At 32.4% G+C, this 22,774-nt stretch overlaps 1 protein-coding gene across 2 annotated transcripts in view; it reads left to right on the forward strand.

Moving 5' to 3' along the window:
• acsl1b (acyl-CoA synthetase long chain family member 1b) overlaps positions 1–22,774 on the forward strand; it is a 35,296-nt gene that overhangs the window by 3,413 nt on the left and 9,109 nt on the right. Inside the window, exons 1-12 of one of the 2 annotated variants that reach the window (XM_073819979.1) lie at positions 1,115–1,244; positions 4,940–5,152; positions 5,248–5,362; positions 5,582–5,646; positions 7,803–7,904; positions 11,704–11,803; positions 11,908–12,083; positions 14,107–14,139; positions 14,271–14,322; positions 14,580–14,653; positions 16,507–16,584; positions 16,699–16,833. In XM_073819979.1, coding sequence (XP_073676080.1) covers positions 4,958–5,152; positions 5,248–5,362; positions 5,582–5,646; positions 7,803–7,904; positions 11,704–11,803; positions 11,908–12,083; positions 14,107–14,139; positions 14,271–14,322; positions 14,580–14,653; positions 16,507–16,584; positions 16,699–16,833 — 1,125 coding nt within the window. In that variant the 5' untranslated portion in view covers positions 1,115–1,244; positions 4,940–4,957. Of the gene's footprint in view, positions 1–1,114; positions 1,245–4,939; positions 5,153–5,247; positions 5,363–5,581; positions 5,647–7,802; positions 7,905–11,703; positions 11,804–11,907; positions 12,084–14,106; positions 14,140–14,270; positions 14,323–14,579; positions 14,654–16,506; positions 16,585–16,698; positions 16,834–22,774 lie in introns of those variants that run through there. The other variant, XM_073819978.1, reaches the window with a different exon arrangement.

Raw genomic sequence — 22,774 nt, forward strand, 5'->3', positions numbered from 1 at the left:
AGTTTGTCTGAAATAAACTTGCAATTCTAACTTTTTTCTTAGAATTGCGGGATATAAACTCGCAGTTGCAAATTATGAAGTCAAAATTTCAAGTTTATGTCTCAAATAAACTTTAGACTTTATAGACTTTTTTTTTTCTCAGAATTCTGACTTAATAACACCCAATTGCAAGTTAAGTCAGAATTGTGAGATATAAACTCGCAATTGTTATTAAAAAGTCAGAATTGCGGGATATAAACTCGCATTTGCCAAAAAAACAAACAAACAAAAAAAAATTAGAATTGTGAAATAAAAAGTTGCAATAACATTTTTTTTTATTTTTTAGTCAGCAGCAGAAATGGGCTTCCATAATTGACGGATATATCAACTAGGCATTACATTTTGTTTCAATTTGGGACAAAGATTTGTCATTTGTAAAGCCTTTTCTGTTCCCCAAGGCTGCATTTATTTGATTAAAAACACTGTAAAAAACACTAATAATGTAAAATATATTATTACAATGTCGAATAACCGTTTTCTATTTGAATATATTTTAAAATGTAATTTATTCCTGTGATCAAATCTAAATTTTCAGCATCATTACTTCAGTCTTTACTGTCACATGATTGTTTAGAAATCATTCTAATATGCTGAATTTCCTCTTAAAAAATGTTCTTATTATTAGCAATGTTGAAAACAGTCGTGCTGCTTCATAGTTTTATGTTTAAAAGAACAGCGTTCATTTGAAATAGTAATATTAGTAACAGTAGAAATGTATATAATGTCGCTTTTCGATCAACGTAATACATTCTTGCTGAATAAAAGTATGATTTAAAAAAAAAAGTTCTGACCCTAAATAATATTTAGAAACATCTGCATTGGCCAATAAAAACCCATGTCGGTCAGCTAATCAAAGTAGTTTAATCACAGAGCATATAGTTCTTGTTGAGTATTGACACAGTTAACAATCATATCTAGTCGGTTTTTGTTTTATTTTAGGACTTAGCTATTGGTCGGTTGCTTGTTTGACTTCCTGCTCTGTGATTGGCTGACGCAGCAGGTTCTAAGAGTGTGTGTCCAATAAGAAGCAGGAAGGGGTCGGCAGGGGTCTGACCCGCGTTCCTCATAAACTCAACCTGTAGTTGTTCAGATTGAACTGTTTTTACCTTCACCTGGTTGTTTCACCTTCCTGTTGGTGTGATTCTGTGGGTGTGGGAAGCACATCGGCACCCACATTTGGACGTACCTTTTTCTTGAAGTCTCAGGTAAAGTCTGTGTGTGTGTTTTGTGTTGGTCATTGAGATGGTTTGACTTTGCTGTCAGCGCTATGATGAAGGACAGGTTTTCAAGCAAGGCGTGTACTAGCAGTAGCAAAGCTGAAGAAGTTGTTTTAAAGTATAATTTCTTTTGTCAGAATGTGGAGTAGTATTTGCTGTTTGATTTAGAGTCAGGGAAGATATTGAATGGTTTGTGGTATTTTAGCTCCAAGTCTATACAGGATTTAACTCTGTTTTTATTCACTAAGAGAAGGCAGTTTCTCAGAATGATCTGCCCTGGGGCAGTAAGAATAGAAGTGGGTGAGAGGTTAAAGGGGTAACGCGTCCTCGCAAGGTTTAACATGAATCACATAGCTGACTAAGGTGACTCATGGCTCTAATGCTGCTGCTAACTGAGTTAGCTTGTTGCAAATGAAACTAGTTAATTTGAATGTGATTAAAATGTTTATTTGAACCTGTTGTTGATCAGTGCACTGTAGGACTTACTATGAAACTATTTTTGTTCAGAATTTGGTTGTAAATTTCATATAATTACTAACAAATGGCAAGTAATGTAATTAATTAAATGTGACATTTTGAAGCAGTGTTTTCTTGCAAAATATTATCCAGTATTTTTGTTTATTTACAGCTTTGAACATTTTTTTTTAAGTGTGCACATTTTTTGCGCAAACATTTTTCACTCAAACTGACTAGATACGACTGTTAACTGTCAGTACTCAACAAGAACTATATGCGGATTGCATCACTGATATTCTGTGATAAAATTCTGATTTAATCACAAACAAATACAATGTTTATTACAAGCAAATGGCAAGAAACATACTGTATTAAATAGGAAATATTGAAGTAGAAAGTCTAAAATTATTTGCTTATTATTAAACATTCTAGTATGTTTGTTTAATTTCCATCGTTGAAAAAACATTTTTATAGTGAATCACAAGAAATCATCAAAAAACGATTTAGGTCATAAAAAAACAAGATGAGTTTTTTTTTTGTTTATTTTGAAAATAAAGTCAAAATGTTTAGAAAATAAAGTCAAAATGTTTAGAAAATAAAGTCTAAATGCTTTGAGAATAAAGTCAAAATGTTTTGAGAATAAAATTGAAATGTTTAAGAAATAAAGTCAAAATGTTTTGAGTATAAAAATAAAAATGTTCAGAGAATCAAATCTAAATGTTCCAAGTGTCACGTAAAAAAAAAAATTACGAGAACAAAGTCATATTTCGAGAATAAAGTTGAAATGTTTTGAGAATAAAGCTGAAATGTTTCGAGAATAAAATCTAAATGTTCCGAGAATAAAGACAAAATGTTTCAAGAATAAAGTTGAAATGTTTCGAGAATAAAAACAAATTTTTTTTTTTCAGAATAAAGTTGAAATTGCAAGAATAAAGTCTAAATGTTTAGAGAATAAAATCTAAATGTTTCAAGAATAAAATTTAAATGTTCAGAGAATAAAATCTTATTCTCAAAACATTTAGATCAATATGTTTCGAGAATAAAATCAAAATGATTCGAGAATAAAGTCAAAATGTTCTGAGAATTAAATTAAAGTTATAATCTTTTGAGAGTATAGCCTGTGCATACAAATGGCCCGGGCTGGGAGTGTTGGAAAAAGTTGCCAGGCCACCAGAATTTATTTGAATATATGTGCAATTATTAGCAGAAATCACACCATGTGTTAAAGGCCTATTTGTAGTGCACCAGCCACCTAATAATAGCGATAAGCTTTGTGCTTTTGTACTTTTAATGTAAAACAAGGTCACAGCTTTTAAAACCTGTCAGATTTATAGCAATAATGCCTTTTTTACACTTTTTAGTGTGGCGGGACGGATTACTGTATTCATGTGAATCAGTTGTTTTTTCAATTACTACAAGATATTTGTTTAACTAAATTATACTGTTTTCTTTTTGAAAATTTCACCACCTACTCTGCAAAAATGTCTGTGGCGTTGACTTCTTAGATTTCTTTTTTATTTTTACGTCATCGTAGAAATGAGGATAGTTTTCAGGAAAATAAGGTCAAAATGCAAAATATCTAGTGAACACTAGTTTTACCTGTTGGTGCTGGTTTTTGTGAAATTTAAAGGGATAGTTCACCCAAAAATGAACATTTGATGTTTATCTGCTTACCCCCAGGGCATCCCAGATGTAGGTGACTTTGTTTCTTCTGTAGAACACAAACGAAGATTTTTAACTCATTTTAACTTTAACATGTATATCAAAGGTAGAAAATTATATAAATACTGTTCAGTTTCTCGCAAAAACCAATCATTTCGTGTCTTAGGACATCAGTGTATCGTCACGAGCCGCAGGATGTAATTTGGATTTGTCTGTGCATGTTTTTTTTTACTTTTAAACGTTTGGTAACCATCCACTGCCATTAAATGACTAACAGACTGCAACGGTTTGAGTTAATCTTCGTTTGTGTTCTGCTGAAGAAACAAAGTCACCTACATCTTGGCGCTCTGGGGGTAAACATCAAATTTTCATTTTTGGGTAAACTATCCCTTTAAGTTTAAAGGATTACTTTACTCCGGAATAAAAATGTCTTGATAATTTACTCACCCCCATGTCATCCAAAATGTTCCTGTCTTTTTTTCTTCAGTTGAAAAAACTTTTGAGGAAAACATTCCAGGATTTTTCTTCATATTGGACTTCAATAGGGATCAATAGCTTGAAGGTTCAGTGCAGCTTCAAAAGGCTCTACACAATCCCAGCCAATAAATAAGGGTGTTATCTAGCAAAACCATCTGTAATTTTCTAAAAAAAAAAAAAAATGCTAAATGTATATACTTTTTAACCACATATTCTCATCCTGCACTAGCTTGACCCATAAACATCATGTAATCACATTGGAAATGTCACTAGATTAGACACTTACTCCTCGGCTGGGATCGTGCAGAGCTCTTTGAAGCTGCAATTTGGACCTTCAACCTGTTGATTCCCATTGAAGTCCACTATATGGAGAAAAATCCTGGGATGTTTTCCTTAAAAGCCTTAATTTCTTTTTGACTTAACAAAGAAAGCCATAAACATCTTGGATGACATGGATGTGAGTAAATGATCTGAAAATTTTAATTCAGGAGTGAAGTAATCCTTTAATGACATGTTAGGAGAGTATTGGTAGCTTTGAAGGTTTGTTCTCAGCATAAATACAGGTGTAATAGATAAAGATATCTGATAGTTTAATCAGTTTGACCCTTCATGTCACAGTTCACTTTGATTACCAATTGATTATTGCTAAGATTTAATCAAAGAGTTTTCCACAATATTTCAAAACACTTGAAAGGATTTTTACAGCACAATAATGTGCCAATAAAAAAAGATTGTATAAGACAATAAGCAAGTTGGACTTTTCACATTTGTCTTAGTAGTGATTTAAAGGGATAGTTCACCCAAAAATGAAAATTCTGTCTTTAATTACTCACCCTCATCATGTCATTCCAAACCCGAAGACCTTTGTTAATCTTCGGAACTCAAATTAGACATTTTTGAAATCCAAGAGCTTTCTGACCTGTGCACAGATAGCAACACAACTGACACATTCAAGGCCTAGAAAGGTAGTAAGGACATTGATAAAATACTCCAAGTGACATCAGTGGCTCAAGCGTAATGTTATAAAGCTTCAACAATCTTGGTGTTACCGCAGTCGTGTCTAATATAACCCCTGTTGTTCTCCACAGATTGAGTTGGCTGTAGTCATGCAGGCACACGAGCTGTTGAAGCAGATGCGAATCCCTGAACTCTCCGAGGTGAGGGACTATTTCCGCAGCCTCTCCACAAACACCCTCCTCGGCATGGGTGCGTTCACCGCCGTCACAGCGTACTGGTTCGCCACCAGACCCAAAGCCCTCAAACCGCCCTGTGACCTGCGCATGCAGTCAGTAGAGCTGCCGGTAAGAAACTACATTTTAGCTCTAAGATAGGATGAACTCAAAGCCTGTCTTATTGCAATGAACATTTTGATATAAAACTTTTTTTTTTCCATTAGGGTGGAGAATTTGCTCGTCGAGGAGCGATTTTAAACGGTGGTCCGCTTTTGAGCCATTTCTACGAGGATGCCAAGACCATTTATGAATGTTTTCAGAGGGGCCTGAAGGAGTCAAGTATGTACTTTTTTGCTTTTATTTGAACCTTGAAGCAATACATAAAGATGGGAATGTATATGTATGTTTAACTTTATATCAAAATTTGAGTGATAATATAGTTATATTTTGCAATAAAATGCTGTGTCTAATGTGGTAAAGTGGTCAGCATTTATATGTAACAAAATGTTGAATATATAAAAACAACAAACCAAAAAAGCAAATGTGATTTCCTTTCAGAAAACGGTCCCTGTCTGGGATCCAGAAAACCAAAGCAGCCATATGAATGGCTTTCGTACTCGGAGGTAGGATGACATTTCTGCATCCATATCTGTTTCTGTTTTGACCTATGCTTTTGTAGTTGATACATGCTTTTGTAATTATGTAACTCTTAGTGATTCAGGCTGACCTGATTTTTAAAAAAAAATTTTTATTCAGGTTCAGTTGGTTTAGATTTGTTTTTGTGCTTCTGATTTTTTCACTAACCTCACCACATTGATTTTTATTTTTATATGTCACGTATTACGTTTTCTTTTTTGTTTAAATTCTTATTAAATGTTATGTTAGATCATCATACTTGTGCAGATTACTTATTCAATTCGGCTTATGTAATGTTCTTTGATTCTGCATCTATATTTTAACATTTTTATATATTGTACTCTACCACTCCAAAGTTTTTGAACACTAAGATTTTTTGTTTTTTAAGGAAGTCTCTTCTGCTCACCAAGCCTGCATTTAACTGATGCATCAATACAGCAAAAGCAGTAATATTGTGAAATATTTTTACTATTTAAAATAATTTCTTCTTTTTGAATATATTTTAAAATGTAATTTATTCCTGTGATTAAAGCTAAATTTTCAACATCATTACTCCAGTCTTCAGTGTCACATGATCCTTCAGAAATCATTCTAATATACTGATTTGTTGTTTAAGAAACATTTTTTTTATTGTTATTATTATTATTATTAATATTTAAAACAGTTGAGTACATTTTTTTTCAGGATTCTTTGATGAATAGAAAGATCCAAAGATCAGCATTTATCTGAAATAAAGATCTTTTGTAACATTATACACTATACCATTCAAAGAAATTATAGAAATTAATACATTAAGCAAGGATGCTTTAAATTTATCAAAAGTGATGATAAATATATTTAGAATGTTACACATTATTTCTATTTCAGATTAATGCTATTCTTCTGAACTTTCTATTCATCAAAGAAACTTGAAAAAAATCTGCTCAACTGTTTTTAACATAATAATATTAATAATAAATGTTTTTGAGCAGCAAATTAGAATGATTTCAGAAGGATCATGTGACTGGAATAATGATGCTAAAAATTCAGCTTTTATATTTCCTATTAAATGTTAGGCTTATAAACAGATAATTTATTACATTAATATTGTTCAATAACACTTGCATATAAATTGCATATTTAATTATGCATGTATAATTTAACTCAGTAGCTGTAAATTCATAAACACATTTGCTATAAATTATGAGGTGTAGTGTATCATTCATAGTTTTCAACACATTCAAATTGATGCTTTATAATTTTACCATGGTAATATTTAAATCAACAGAATTCACATTTCATCACAGAAGAAAATAGTGTCTTAAGACATTAGAGTACAAATGTAAAATATCACAATGCAGAACTTATCTGCCTCTTACACTGGTGCCATCTTTATTTTTAGGCTTTGGGATTTATTATAGCCCACATCTTAGCTCTCAAGTTAATAAGTTACCTGGTGCACTAGGTCACTCCATTAAATAACATAACTAACATCTAGCATGCTGTAAAACCTTTGAAGTAATTCATATGGCGGGACATTTTGTTATTTCGAAATGCATAAACTGTGGTGTGTAATCAGAGCATCTGACGCACACCTGTAGAGATGCTGGTTTTGGATTTCACTACTCTTAAGTGCAGATTTCTTGTGGATGTTGACATGGTTGAAAAGGTTGCACTTACACAGGTGGTCAAACTGTAAAAAGGGCTTGTGGAAACCTGTTTAACTGCTGAAGCAGTGTCATATTTGCATTCCTGACTTTGTTGTCTTGTTAATGAGTGACCTAGATTGCATACTGTATGCATGCACTGATAAACGTTTACATATGAAGTTCTTGATGGAAAAACAAAGTTCTTTAAATTAAACCAGGTGTCACCAAACTTGGTCCTGGAGGGCCGCTGTCCTACAGAGTTTAGCTCCAACTTGCCTCAACAGTCTTGCATGGAAGTTTCAAGTACCGAGTTTGACCTTGATTAGCTGGTTCAGGTGTGTTTGATCAGGGATGGAGCTAAACTCTGCAGGACACTGGAGTTTGGTGGCCCCTGATTTAAACTATTCAGAGAAATAAGTTTACGGTTGATTATGGATCTTCTTGTGTACGGTCAACTGCATTTAACAAGCTGTTTTCTGGTTTGGATAAGTTATTTGTCATGTCCTCTTCATCAGGTGATTGAGCGAGCAGAGAATTTGGGATCAGCATTTTTGCACAAAGGACACTCGAAGGTTGGAGATCCCTACATCGGCATCTTCTCTCAGAATAGACCGGAGGTCAGAGCCATACATATGTGATTTATTACCCAAATGCATCTTTACACTTGTGTTTAGATTTTGACCAATTTTTAATCAATTATGGAATTCATCCTGAAGGAATTAGTTCATCCGAAATGTAAAATTTGGTGAAACTTTACTTACCCTCACGCTATCCAAGATGTGGATGAGTTTGTTTCTTCAATGAATTAGAGACATTTAGCATTGTTACTTGCTCACCAGTGGATCTTCTGCACTGAATAGGTGCCGTCAGACTAAGAGTCCAAACAGCTGATAAAAACATCACAATAATCCACACCAGTTTACTTCATCAATGAACATCTTGTGAAGCAAAAAGTTGCGTGTTTGTAGGCAAACAAAACAGATGTTTTTAAAGGATTATTTCACTTCCAGAACAAAAATTTATAGATAATGTACCCCGTTGTCATCCAAGATGCTCAAGTGTTTCTTTCTTCAGTCGTAAATTATGTTTTTTGAGGAAAACTTTTCAGGAATTTTCTCCATATAGTGGACTTCTATGGTGCCTGTGAGTTTGAACTTCCTGCTGCTTCAAAGGGCTCTAAACGATCCCAACCGAGGAAGAAGGGTCTTAGCCAGTGAAACGATTGGCCATTTTCTACAAAAAATAAAAAATAAAAAAATGAAAATGTATATACTTTTTAACCTCAAATGCTCCTCTTGTCTAGCTCTGCATTAACTCTGTGTATTCCAGTTTAAGACAGTTAGGGTATGTCGAAAAACATTGCTTATTTTCTCCTCCAACTTCAAAATCATCCTACATACACCAACCCAGTGTTTACAAAGTGAACATGCATAGAAGGTCAAACACCATTTACAAAAATAGGTAAAACAGTGACATCATGATTTTAAAGTTGGAGGAGATGGGAGTTGGATAGGACTGCACAGAGTACACATGGGCATGGCAAAGCTCTGCATTTGAGGTTTAAAAGAATATACATTATTATTATTAATATTTTTTTAAATGGCCGATCGTTTCACTAGATAAGACCCTTATTCCTTGGCTGGGATTGTGTAGAGCCCTTTGAAGCTGCATTGAAACATCGCTGCATCGATTGCATTTTGGAAGTTCAAACTCACATGCACCATTGAAGTCCAGTATATGAAGAAAATTCCTAAAATGTTTTCCTCAAAAAACGTGAAGAAAGAAAGAGATGAACATCTTGGATGACAGGATTTTTTTCCATATAGTGGACTTCAAAGGGGATCAACAGGTTGAAGGTCCAAATTGGAGTTTCAACGCAGCTTCAAAGGGATCTACACGATCCCAGCCGAGGAATAAGGGTCCTACCTAGCGAAATCTAGCATTTAAAAAAAAAGAAGAAAAACGTATATACTTTTTAACTACAAATGCTTCTCTTGCACTAGCTTGACTTCATGCATTACATAATCACTAGTGGTGCAACGGATCACAAAACTCACGGTTCTGATCATATCATGAATTTTGGAGCCACGGATCGGATCATTTTTCGGATCAGCAAAAAAAAAAAAAAAGGTTGTTTTTTATTAATTACTGAAAGCTTACTTTAAGTACTTCTATACCACAGCAAAACTACTATCTGAACTAATAAAGTCAGTAATAAAACAAGAACAATTACACAAATGACAAGTGTAGATGAATACAACATAAAGTTACTAATAAAATTTTGCTGCAATGGTTTAAAATTGTTTGAATGGGTAAATTGGCAAGACAAAACATGTGCAAATTGAAATTTCCAAAATAATGGTTAAACCGCGAATCACATGCGTGCCAAACCGTGGGGTCTGCACCGTATGGATCAGGGATCATCTACAATCCGTTGCACCCCTAATTAATCATGTTGGAAAGGTCAAGCGCGGTAAGTTTTTTATCTTTGTACTTCAGTTCAAATAGGTAGTGTAGGGTGAAAAACATCTCATTTTCTCCTTCAACTTTAAAGGAACACTCCACTTTTTTTGGAAATAGGCTCATTCTCCAACTCCCCCCCCCCCCCCCCCGAGTTAATAAGTTGAGTTTTACCATTTTGAAATCCATTCAGCCGTTCTCCTGTTCTGGCGATATCACTTTTAGCATAGATTAGCATAGATCATTGAATCCTATTAGACCAGTAGCATCGCGTTCAAAAATGACCAACGAGTTTCGATATTTGTCCTATTTAAAACTTGACTCTTCTGTAGTTATATCGTGTACTAAGACCGGCGGGAAATGTAAAGATGCAATTTTCTAGGCCAATAAGATTAGGAACTACACTCCCATTCCGGCGTAATAGTCAAGGAAGTTTGCTGCCATAATATGACCGAAGCAGGCACAGTAATACCACGCAGCACATGTGCAAATGCTTAACTAGCTGGGAACTCATTTCTGATAATACTCCGCCTGCTTCGGCCATATTACAGCAGCAAACTTCCTTGACTATTACGCCGGAATGGGAGTGTAGTTCCTAATCTTATCAGCCTAGAAACTCGCAGCTTTGCATTTCCACCGGTCTTAGTACACGATATAACTACAGAAGAGTCAAGTTTTAAATACAACAAATATCGAAACTTGTTGGTCATTTTTGAACGTGATGCTATTGGTCTAATAGGATTCAATGATCTATGCTAAGCTATGCTAAAAGTGATATCGCCAGAACAGGAGAACGGCTGAATGGATTTCAAAATGGTAAAACTCAACTTATTAACTCAGGGGGAGTTGGAGAATGAGCTTATTTCCAAAAAAAGTGGAGTGTTCCTTTAAAACCAACTTTTTTGCTTCATAAACACTAGGTCTGGTCCTGTGGCTGCTCGATTATTGAAGATTATTGAATAATCACGATTATTTTGGTCAATATTGTAATCACAATTATTTAACACGATTATGACTGGGTCCAAATCTATATACTAGTGATTAAATTAAAGATAGCAATACAACAGAAAAAAAAGATACAAATGGGGGAAAAAAGTGCTTTTTTGCAGAAGGAATATTATTTTTTAACGTTTTAAGAGCCACATGAATCCAATTTACTGTTACACATGCATTTTCATTCTCAACTGTTTATGATAGTTCAAGACATAACTGACAAGGGTTTACATAAATAATCACCAAGTTTCTAAAATACCTTGAGCTAAAATAACTTTACATGTCCGTGTTCTGTGCCGTCTCTGAGCGCATATACAGAACAGCGCAAGTTTTCTTTCGCGCATTTAAAAAGACAACATCAAAGAAACATTGATAAATCAAGCACGTCCTGTTTTACGAAAGTCATGTTACATGATTTTGCTGATTTGCATGTGAAATTAGGCTTTTATATAGGAGCGAAAGCGCACCACTGGAGAGGGAGCGGAATGGGGCACAATAATCGTTTCATCTCGATTACTGTATTTTCATGAGCGTTTGAAGACTAAATCGAAACTGAATTTAGATTAATTGCACAACCCTAGTCTGTACTTCTGTCTACACCATGCATGACCTTTTCAGCGTGATTACTAAATGCATGAGGTCGAGCTAGTGCATTTGAAAAAGTATACATTTTCATTTGTTTTTGAAAATGACCAATCGTTTTGTTAGATAAGACCCTTATTCCTTGACTGTGATCGTGTAGATCCCTTTGAAGCTGCATTGAAACTCAGTTTGGACCTTCAGTCCACTATATGGTGAAAAAATCCTAGAATGTTTCCTCCAAAACCTTAATTACTTTTCAACTGAAGAATGAAATAATTCAACGTCTTGGATGACATGGGGGTGAGTAAATTATCAGGAACATATCATTTAATGTGGTTTGTGCAGTAAAAAGCAAATATTTTGTCATAAATGTTTCTCCAGTGGACGATTGCAGAGCTGGCCTGCTACACATACTCTCTAATATCAGTACCTCTGTATGACACCTTGGGCACAGAAGCAATGACCTACATCCTTGACAAAAGTACGTCGAAGTGGAGTTTTATTTTGAAATACAGAATGAACGGTTTTTATTATTTTTTTTGTCTGCTTTACTACTACATATTTACATACATTTGTTTTTTGCAGCCTGTATCTCTACAGTCGTATGTGATGTACTTGAGAAGGCCAAGCTGCTGTTAGACTGTGTTTCAGGCAGACAGCACACAGTCAAAACCCTGATCCTCATGGAAAACTTTGACGCTGATTTGGTCAGCAGAGCGCAGCAGTGCGACATCGAAATCATTAGCCTGAAAGACGCAGAGGTGAGTAAACCGCAAATGGTCTGCTCAAATCTTTGCATAACCCCAGTGAATGCGATCGATGCACGTGTTTGCGTCTGGTTGGGTTTGTTTGTCTTGTTGTGACCCGATCAGCTGTGGTAACTGGGTGACCTGCATTACTGAACGCTTGCCCTCAGAACTCACTGACACTTCAGCTGCTATTTTTAGAAATCCTTTCAAACCTACTAACTTTTTTTTTTACTTAAAAAAAACTTATTTACTTACTATATTTAAGAAAACCAAAGAGTACCATATCCATAAAAAAACACACATTTGGTATTTGTTTTGTAAGCATTTCAGGAGTGGATTTATGTAAATCATCATAATTTAGCAATTACTCGTGATTACATGGCAAAACATTTGACGTTGATCTTAGTCTGATGATACATGGGGCAACTTTGTGAGCAATTTTACTGGGCAGCTTTTTTTGAGCAGTGCTGCTTGGGCATTTTCTGGATAATTTATATGTCTCTCACATTATTTATTTTAATGCTACATTTTTATGAATTCATTTTTTTTACATTTTTATTATTACACCTTTTTGTATTTTTATTATTTATTTATTTTAATATTTTGTTTTTGTGTTTTTCTTTTAATGTTACATTTTATGATTAGGTATTTTTAGTGTTTCTTTTCATTTGTATTGTTTCATTTATTTTAACATTTTTATGATTAAATTTTTTGTTTAATATTTATTTATGCATTTATTCTATTTTTTATTGTTTTGACATTTTTATGATTACACTTAGTATTTTTTGTTTTATTTTAATATTATTCATTTATTTTAATATTTATCTTTTTTGTGATTTAAATGTTTTTATTTGAATATTATTCGTTTTAATATTACATTTTATGATTAAGTATTTTTAATATTTTTTTTGTATTTCTTTAAATTTGTATTATTTTTTATTTGATTTATTTTAATGTCACATTTCAGTTCTTATATTTTTAAATAATGTTTTAGTTACATTTTTATTTATTTTATTTCTATTGTGTTGACATTTTATGATTTACATTTTTAGTTTAGATTTAGTTTCTATTTGATATTTATTTATTTTTAATATTACACATTTATGATTTAATTAGGTTGCTTAAGTGTTTTATTTTAATATTATTTATTTATTTCAATATTCATTTTTATGATTTAAATTGCTTAAGTGATTTTGTTTTTTTTTTGTTTAAATATTATTCGTTTTAATATTACATGTAATTTGTATTATTTTTTTGCTTAATGTCTTTATTTCTATTATTTTCTATTTATTTTATTTTTATTGTTTTGACATTTTTATGATTACATGATTACATTAATTTCAGTATTACACTTTTATGATTTAATTAGCCTGCTTAAGTGTTTTTGTTTTATTTTAATATTATTTATTTATTTCAATATTATTTTTATTATTTAAATTGCTTAAGTGTTTTTATTTTTTATTTTATTTAGTTTTACTATTACATTTTATAATTAATTTTCATTTGTATTTTATATTTGTTATTTGATTAATTTTAATATTATGTTTTATGATTATGTTTTAGTAATTTTTTGTTTAATATTACATATTTATTTAAAAATATTTTGTAAAAATGTTACTTTTTTTTTTAAGTTTTTCTAGTAGTTTTAATATTTATTTTATTACTGAATTTTCATGATTTAAATTGCTTATTAAGTTTTAAGTGTTTTTTCTATTAAAATTATTAGTTTTTTATTCAGTTACTTAACAATTATTGTTTTAGTTTCACATTTTCATTATTTAATCACCATTTCTTTAACTTGTGAACCTCCGTTTAGGAAATCCTTCTTTATATTATTAACTTTCTGAGTTTGATGTGACACTTGACTTTATTTCCTGAGGGGTTGATATTGGCTGTGCTTGTGTTAAATTGCTGTCACTCTGCAGTTGAGTCTTAACCGCAGACACAAACCTCATTCACATGTGCAGCTTCTTCCTCTTTCACTGAGCTTGCTCTGTCTTAATCATTTATTTAAACAAGTTTCTCTTCCTTACAGAATATCGGCAAGGCTCATCGCCAGCGTCCTGTGGTTAGTACTGCAGTTTCTTTTTCAGTTTGCCAGCGTAAATTTTATCATTACAAAAGGCTTGCTTCTGTAAATAGTCTTTGCATGCTACTTAAAAATTCTCTATATTTATTTAATACCTCCTATATTTGCAGCCCCCTCAGGCTGATGACTTGGCTATTATTTGCTTTACAAGTGGAACCACAGGTATGTTTTTATTGGTTACTCCATTATAGGTGCTAGCAACATTAACGTCATGGGTTCGATTCTCAGGGAATGTATGAATTGATATCAAAATGTACATTTGGTTTAAAGCAATGCATTGTCCTTCGAACAGAAGTGTTTGCCAAATGCAGAAATGTAAATGTCTCCCATAGCACTTATAATGTGAATTTGAAAGATAATTTCAGCTTGTGTATTGAGTGCCATGATGGACACAATGTTTCTTGTTTGGTTTCTCACAGGAAACCCTAAAGGAGCGATGCTCACCCACAGAAACATAGTGTCTAATGTTTCTGCCTTCGTTTATGTCACAAAGGTAAATACAGCCCTATAATCACAACTTAAAATGCATTTATCAAGCAGAATGCATATTTTTACTATTTTACGTGTTTTGGTTGCATTATATTTTCATGACAGTTAAGCACATTTCATCCCAAGTTCTCCTTAGTTTCATGACAAGAAATGCTATATTATTTCTATTGTGCAATTGAATTTCTTTTTGCATTTCAATTATTCATTTCTAATTTAATGATTTATTTTATAATTACATTCAATAAATTATTTGCAAGTGGTTTACATTTGCAAGAAATTTATATATATATATATATATTATATTATTATTATTTTATAAATATTATATTATTAGATGTTTAGGATAAAGACATCAGCTAAATGACTAGTAAGAAAGATGCAATTGTGCATATTTGGCTTATTGTTGCAATAGTAATATATTTCTTCAATGATTTAATTTCTATAATTCATGTATATATGCGTGTGTGTGTGTGTATGTGTGTATATATATATATATATATATATATATTAGTCTTTTTTGTTAATATTATCTATTTATTTTAATGTGTTTTATTTTATTTTTAAATCTTAATACTAGAGTATTAATATATTTTATTTTATTTTAATATGACATTTTTTCACTATTTTTAATCACTCTTTGGCTGAAACTTTTGGCAAAAATAAAATATAAATAAAAAATTAAGAACGTTTTGCATTATATTTTCATGACAAAGCACATTTCACTTCCTATTACTTTATTTTATTTAATTTTATTTTATTTTTGCATAAATTATTTTTAACATTTAATCCCCCATTCTATTATTCATATTACTGCAATATTAATTTAATGTAGTTTTATTTTATTTTAAACTTTTTAATTAATTTTAGTCACTCTTTGGCTTAAACTTTTGCCAAAAAATATAAAATTTAAAACGTTTTATATTATATTTTCATGACAAAGAACATTTCATCCCCCTTTCTTATTACTCAAACATTATTTTTTATTTAACTATTTTTAATCACTCTTAGCCTAAAACTCTTGCCAAAAATAAAATTATAAATAAAAAATTAAGAATGTTTTTTTATTACATTTTCATGACAAAGAACATTTTATCCCCATTCTTATTACTCCAATATTCATTTTTATTTTATTTTATTTTAAAAAATCACTATTTTTAATCACTCTTTGCTGAAAACTTTTGGCAAAAATAAAAAAAAAGAATGTTTTACATTATATTTTCATCCCTCCATTCTTATTATTGTATATTTTATTATATATTAATACTTTCTTTTCTTTTATTTTATTTTACTTCATTTTATTTTTAAATTTTGTCACTATTTTTAATCACTCTTCGGCTCAAACTTTTGATGAAAAAAAAAAAAAATAAATACAATTGAGAAATTTTAGATTATATTTTCATGACAAAGAACATTTCATCCCCTGTTCTTATTACTACAATATTCAATTAATGATTTTTTTTTTTTTTCACTATTTTTAACCACTCTTTGGCTGAAACTTTTGCCAAAAAAAAACCCTTGAGAAAACTTTTGAGAATGTTTTACATTATATTTTCCTGACAAAGATGTACTTAATGGGAAAAGAAATGTAAAATTTGCTGAAATTAGTGTATTTTTATTTGCATTTATTTTAACTTTATATAATTTATTAATTAAGTTATAATGAAATGTAATTTATTTTATTATTAGATAAAAAAAATAAGGTATAATCAATCAGTGATTTACATTTGAACAAAGTGATCTTCCAGGGAGGCTAGACCTGTAATATTACTTTTTTCATAATATTTGGGATGAAAGCATCAGCTAAATGACTAAGTAGCAAATTTCTGTTCACATTTGGTTTCACCTCTTGTCTTACAGCACAGTTGCTCCGTCGGTCCTCAGGACGTGCACATTTCCTACCTGCCCCTGGCACACATGTTTGAGAGAGTCGTACAGGTGTGTGCAGGGTGCTTTTAAGTTATTCACATTTTTTTTTTCAATAGACGCATTATTTATGGTTTAAAATGGTGCATTGCTTGACACGTCATGTCTGTTTATGTCCAATCTCAGGGAGTGATTCTGATGCACGGCGCACGTATCGGATACTTCCAGGGTGACGTCCGATTTCTCATGGAAGACCTCGCAGCTCTGAAGCCCACTGTATTCCCTGTAGTTCCTCGTCTGCTCAACCGCATGTTTGACAAGGTGAGCATACAGATGCAGTCTTGATATATATTATAAGAGCCTGCAAACCTGCAGTGATCACAGAAACTAGATTAAACCTGCAGCAAACAGGAATGTGATTAAGTGTTTATATAGATTTCTGTTTTCTGACTGGAAATATGTCCATGTAAATCAGAAAAAAAAAAGTTGTTAATGTTGCTGGACACGAGCTCCATCACTGCAAGCACCCAAATTTGTATAGAAAATAATTTTAAACATTTTATTTGTTATTAACAAAAGAGAATATGTATATATATATATACTTATTTATTAACAAAAGAGAATATTTAATCTTTGTAAGCAAAGAATTTAAGAATGCCATTAAAATAAATAAAATGTATTATTATTATTATTATTATTATTAATTGTTATTATTATTTTAGTAGTAGTATAATTTTTATTGTTGTTGTTGTTGTTGTTGTTGTTGTTGTTGTTGTTGTTGTTGTTGTTGTTGTTGTTATTATTATTATTATTATTATTAATAATAAATACTAATTTTATTTAATTTATTTGGTACCAGCAGTAGTATTGTTTAAAAACAATAATTTTTGTTTACATTTTTTGCTTGACATATTAAATATTTGTAATAATAATTCATCATCATTATTATTATTATTATTATTATATATTATTATTATTATATAAATACTCAATTTAAAAGTACACAGTATTATTGCAATTGCATTTTTTATAGTTAGAATTTTATATTTTAAATATTAATAAAGTATTATTTGTAATAATAATAATGAAGTATTATTATTATTATTATTATTATTATTATTAAATACTCATTTTATTTAATAGTACAAGTAGTATTGCAGTTGCAATTGTATTGATTTATGTATTTTCTTGGATTGAAATATAATAATAATTATTGTTATTATTATTGTTATTATTATTACTATTACTACATACTAATTTTGTATATTAGTACAAATAGTATTGCAATTGAATTTTTATTGATTTATTTTTAATTTAAATATTAATAAATTATTATTTTTAATAATGATAAAAATAATAATAATTCTTATTAAATAATCATTGCATTTATTAGTATTATATTATTGCATTTTTTTATTGATTTATTGCATTTTTTTGGTTGAAATATAAATACAAACATTGTTTTTTTAATAATAATAATAATTATTATTATTATTACTACTAGATTGAAATATTAAGAAAATATTTATTTTATTATTATTAATAATATTATTAAATACTTATTTTATTTAATAGTATAAATATTATTATTACAATTGTAATTTTTTATAATTTAAATAATAATACAATATTTTTGAATAATAATAATAATAATAATAATAATAATAATTACTATTATTATTATTATTATTATTATTAATATTATTAAATACCCTCTATGTACCTACAGTAGTCTTACTGCAATTGTAATATATTCATTTATTGTTTGGTTAAAATAATAATAAAATATTTTAAATTATATATATATATATATATATATATATATATTTTTTTTTTTTAACAGCACAGTGGTAGTACTAGAATAAAAATAAGAAGACATTTCAACTAATTTTGAATATTATTATTATTAATTTGTCATTATTAGTAGCAGTAGTATTGTGTAGTACTAGTCATATTGAATGAGACAAAACTGCTTTTCCTCCATCTTTTTGTCCTTAACTGATCAAATTTTTGAGTAAAACATATGGAAGCAAATTAGTCTCATTAATAATTCACGCAAAAGACACACATGTACAAATGCGTGTCCCAGTTCACGTGCACGAAAAATATATATATGTTCACAAAAACCAATTCACGTGCAAAAAATAAGAATATAAATTCATAAAATACGTTTCACAAATTGCAAAACACAATTCACAGATTTACAACTGTGTACAACAATTTTGAATGTTTAAAAATCACGAGTGTATCCCGGACTGTGAATGTACGAATAGCCTTTTGCGTGTGTATTTTTTAGACTTGCGTGTGTGTTTTTGAGACTTTCCTGGCAGCGAACTCCTTCCACGCGGGTCACTCGTACACTTTAGCCAATCAGATTTGAGCCTGTCGATCGACCAATCAAAACCCGCTGTGGGCGTGCCTACCTTACGTTACATCATCAGTGCGAGTCCATAGTTCCAGAATCCAGATACGATTCAGCTGTTGATCGTCTCATTTTGTTTTATACTGCATGCTTACTTAAAAATCGGTCGTTTAGACAACTGTTAACGTGACCAGTGTAAGCCAGCAGCTGCTCAGAGTGTATTATGTTTTAATATCTATCAATTGTTATGTTTATTTAATAAAGAATCATTCATGTGGATACCATACCGCATAAAGAAATCAAAATTATAAACTCAATGTAAAGCATAAAATAAGGTTTTTACAGATGGGACATGTAAATAAATAGAAAATGAAAATTATCTGTTTGGATATTTTTCAAGCAGTCTCTTGTGGTTTCGTTTTTTATTGAAAACAGGAAAGAGCTGTAAGAGCAAAACTTGTCTTGTGTCTCAAATCCTACGATGGCAAGCATTCAGCTGATGACGATGTACTAACATACACATTGTAAACCATGTACATTTAAGTTTGTTTACGTTGCAGCCAGCAGATACAATTAATTTCATAATTGTGAGGCTTATGATGTACAAGTAGCTGCTATTAATTAAACCTCTGCCACAAATTATGAGGTGATGTGAATCTAGAAGTTTCATTTGAAACTGTAACTCTTTCAAAACAGTCATGCTGCAACCCATCCATTTTGACAGTTTCAACTGATGTAAGTCATGCATTATTACTACATTTCTTTTAGAATGGTACCCTATGTCTTTGTATTTGTTAAGGCATAAATCTTTTTTATGCATTGGTAAATGTTCTGGTTTTATGTCAGAATTAAAACATTCAAAACAAGTCGGAACTTGAATGAAGTTCACTGAATAATCTTTGGTGCATTCCTTTTTATGATCAGTCTGTTTGACTGACCAGCAAATTCCACAACTGGTAATACTGAAGCAAATACAATAACATAACCCAATTTTGCTAACCTAACATCATCTTGTGTATTGTAATCTCAAAGATTTTTACATCACTGCTCAACATAAAATTAAACATGGTTAATCATGTTTACGCCAATCAGCGTCAGGGGTTTGGTGTTGTGGACTTTCGCTCCGCCTCCCTCACATCCCTGCACCAGTAGGAAAGTCCACAACACCAAACCCCTGACGCTGATTGGTTGGAACACTGTTTGGTTATCTGTGGTGTGTTGATAGCGCCGATTGTTTTTTTGGCATATCTCGGACCCTAGGCTGACCAGAGAGACGCTTTTTTTCACAGACAATTTATGGGGCAGGCAGCGAGCGGATCGTGAAGAAAGCTCAGCTGAATTTGACCCTTTATGTTTTAGGCTAGAAATCGCTGATACAACCTTTAACTGGAAACACTTCAGGAATGTCGATCGGTTTTCCGGAACACGCGAGTGTCGTGTTTATTTTCAGTCGGCCGGGAAACGAAGCGCAGACTGATTTACTCGCGTTTTGCTAAAAGGTGCTTATGCAGACGCCGTTGTTGTTATACACATTTGCGACGTTCGCGTACAAATTACTGACTTACTGCTTGTTCTCCTTCTTCTTTGTTAACTTTCAATGCTGGTTATTTCAGTGATAAACTTGTTGCATGCCCATCTGTTGTTGCATTTCTACGCCCCGAAACGTGACGCTGAACCATAGACTGTAAAAAATATGGACGTAGTATCCGTGACGTCACCCATAAGATTCTGAAGCGCTATTTTGAAGCCTGTTGTGGGCGGGATTCGGCCGCGCCATCTTTGAATCGCGCCATCGCGCGTCACTCCAGTATAATCAAAAGGCTCGTTTGAGATGAGCAAAATCTGCGCAGAATCGATCACCGGTGATCAACGCAAGATGCATGCCGGTTAGAAAAGTGTCCGAGTTACGTCCGACTTTCTCTGACATCGTGCTGACGTGTGCCAAAAAATTCTCGCGATGGCGAGGCGGCTGTGTAGCTTTTCACCGACTGCGCTGACCAAAAGCACGATGGGAAATGACTGGCTGACGACAGCTTAATTTAAAGCTCATTGGTCCAAACAACTGTGATGTTGCGTTCTTTTCTAAAATGTTTTATTTTTTAATCTAAAATCATTTGGTTATGTATTTAAATTATGCATGAATATTCCCAAACACTATGACAGTGCAATCTCTGTGTGTGATTTGTGATTGTTGTCATATTACTATAAAAATATAAAATACATGTTTGTACTAAAGTAAAAATGGATGATAAATATACCTTTCATATGGAAATAAAAAGCAGGCACTTTGAGTGTTTTGTTCATCGTATTAATTTTCATATAAAAGCAATAGAACTTAAATTATATCATGTTTATCAGCAACACAGCAGGTGATTGTGAATAACGCGATATCCGCCTTTGATCTCGTAGGTATCTGTTCCGCTTCCAGAGCTCAGAACTGTCCGTCTTGACTGCGCTTATTTCACTCCTCCCCTCACTGCAGCCGCCTACTCTCGCCTACATTTCAGGCGAGGCTAGGCGCATCTCAAACAAGCCTAAAATGGGCAAAAAGGCGGGATGTGGGTGGAGCTGGTTGCTGAAACCACGCCCGCCTAGAGCGACAGTGGTGACAGCAGCGGCAATCCCCCTGTCACTCAAGTGGCCACGCCCTTAATTATGCTGAACTTTAAGGCTTAATATAACTTAAACCGATGAGTTATAAAAAAAAATTCACCCCCCTCACAGTTGACATGAAGGGCAAAACTAGCTATCTAGACCAAAACCATTTTTTGAACCAGGCTGTAAACATACTTTTTTCTGCTGTAAAGTTGGGCATTTTAACATGGAGTGTCAATGGGATTGACTCCCTTTTGCAACCAGCCTCAAGCGGACAGTCGATGAATTGCAGTTTCAGTCACTCCCATGTTGGTTTCACGCAGGCGTGCTGTAGGTGTCCTGAAAAGTGAAGCCAAAAGTTTTCGATCGCCCCCGGTGGCTGGCTGCAGTATAGGTCATAAACCCGCCCTCTCCATGTAATCTAATGGGACGTGAGCCAAACTAAATAATCGAATTACACGGCAAATAAATTTTTTTCCAAAGGTGATTTCCATCGTGTGAGGTAGTTCTTATAATGCTGATTCATGCTCAGGTGTTCGTTTTTCTAATAAGTTTGCTTTTAAGTAGTTATTTGATGCTATAAAAACGGGGTGTGGTGTCATGATTGTGATCGTGCGCTTGGGACTGCGGGAGTTTGGGCGGGACTTTGACACCGCGGCTCTGCCTCACAACACTACTGCGCATGCTCTGGCTCCAAACGAACCTCTACTGCGCATGCTCTGGCTCCAAATGACGTAACTTCCCCCAAGATGGTAGCGGGTAAAGTCTAGAAGGGATACAGCTATGGCTACTGGGCATGCGCACATCAGTCTAATGTTATTTTTGTCACACTGTACAACAATAATACTTTTTTTTGTATTATAGTAAGGGCTAAGTTTAGGGTTGGGGTAGGTGTAGACGTTAATAAAACACAATCTAATAGATAGAACAATTAATTTCATTGTTAGTTTCCGGTCTGAGCTGTATACCTGTATGTTTTGGCTTCACTTTTCTATAGTGGAAAGAAGCGGAGACGTTCTTGTTAAGACATGTAAAATGCTTTTTTGTCTTGTTGTGATTATGTATTGCATGTCACTTGTTGTTAATAAAGCATTATAAAAAAAAAAAAAAAAAAAAAAGAAGCGGAGACGCGTTGTCCATCTTTTTTACAGTCTATGGTTTCACGTGGGAGACCGGAAGGTTGCCCCTTGCGCTGAACGAAACGAACTGTGGTTGGTTGTTTTACATGTCGGTCAAACGGCCTTATGGGCAGGCCTTGGCCAATGAAAGCTGCCATGAATACCAGACCTTCAGCCGTCAGTCTGA

This window comes from Garra rufa, chromosome 16, assembly GCF_049309525.1.
Source record: "Garra rufa chromosome 16, GarRuf1.0, whole genome shotgun sequence".
Classification (NCBI taxonomy): Eukaryota; Metazoa; Chordata; class Actinopteri; order Cypriniformes; family Cyprinidae; genus Garra; species Garra rufa.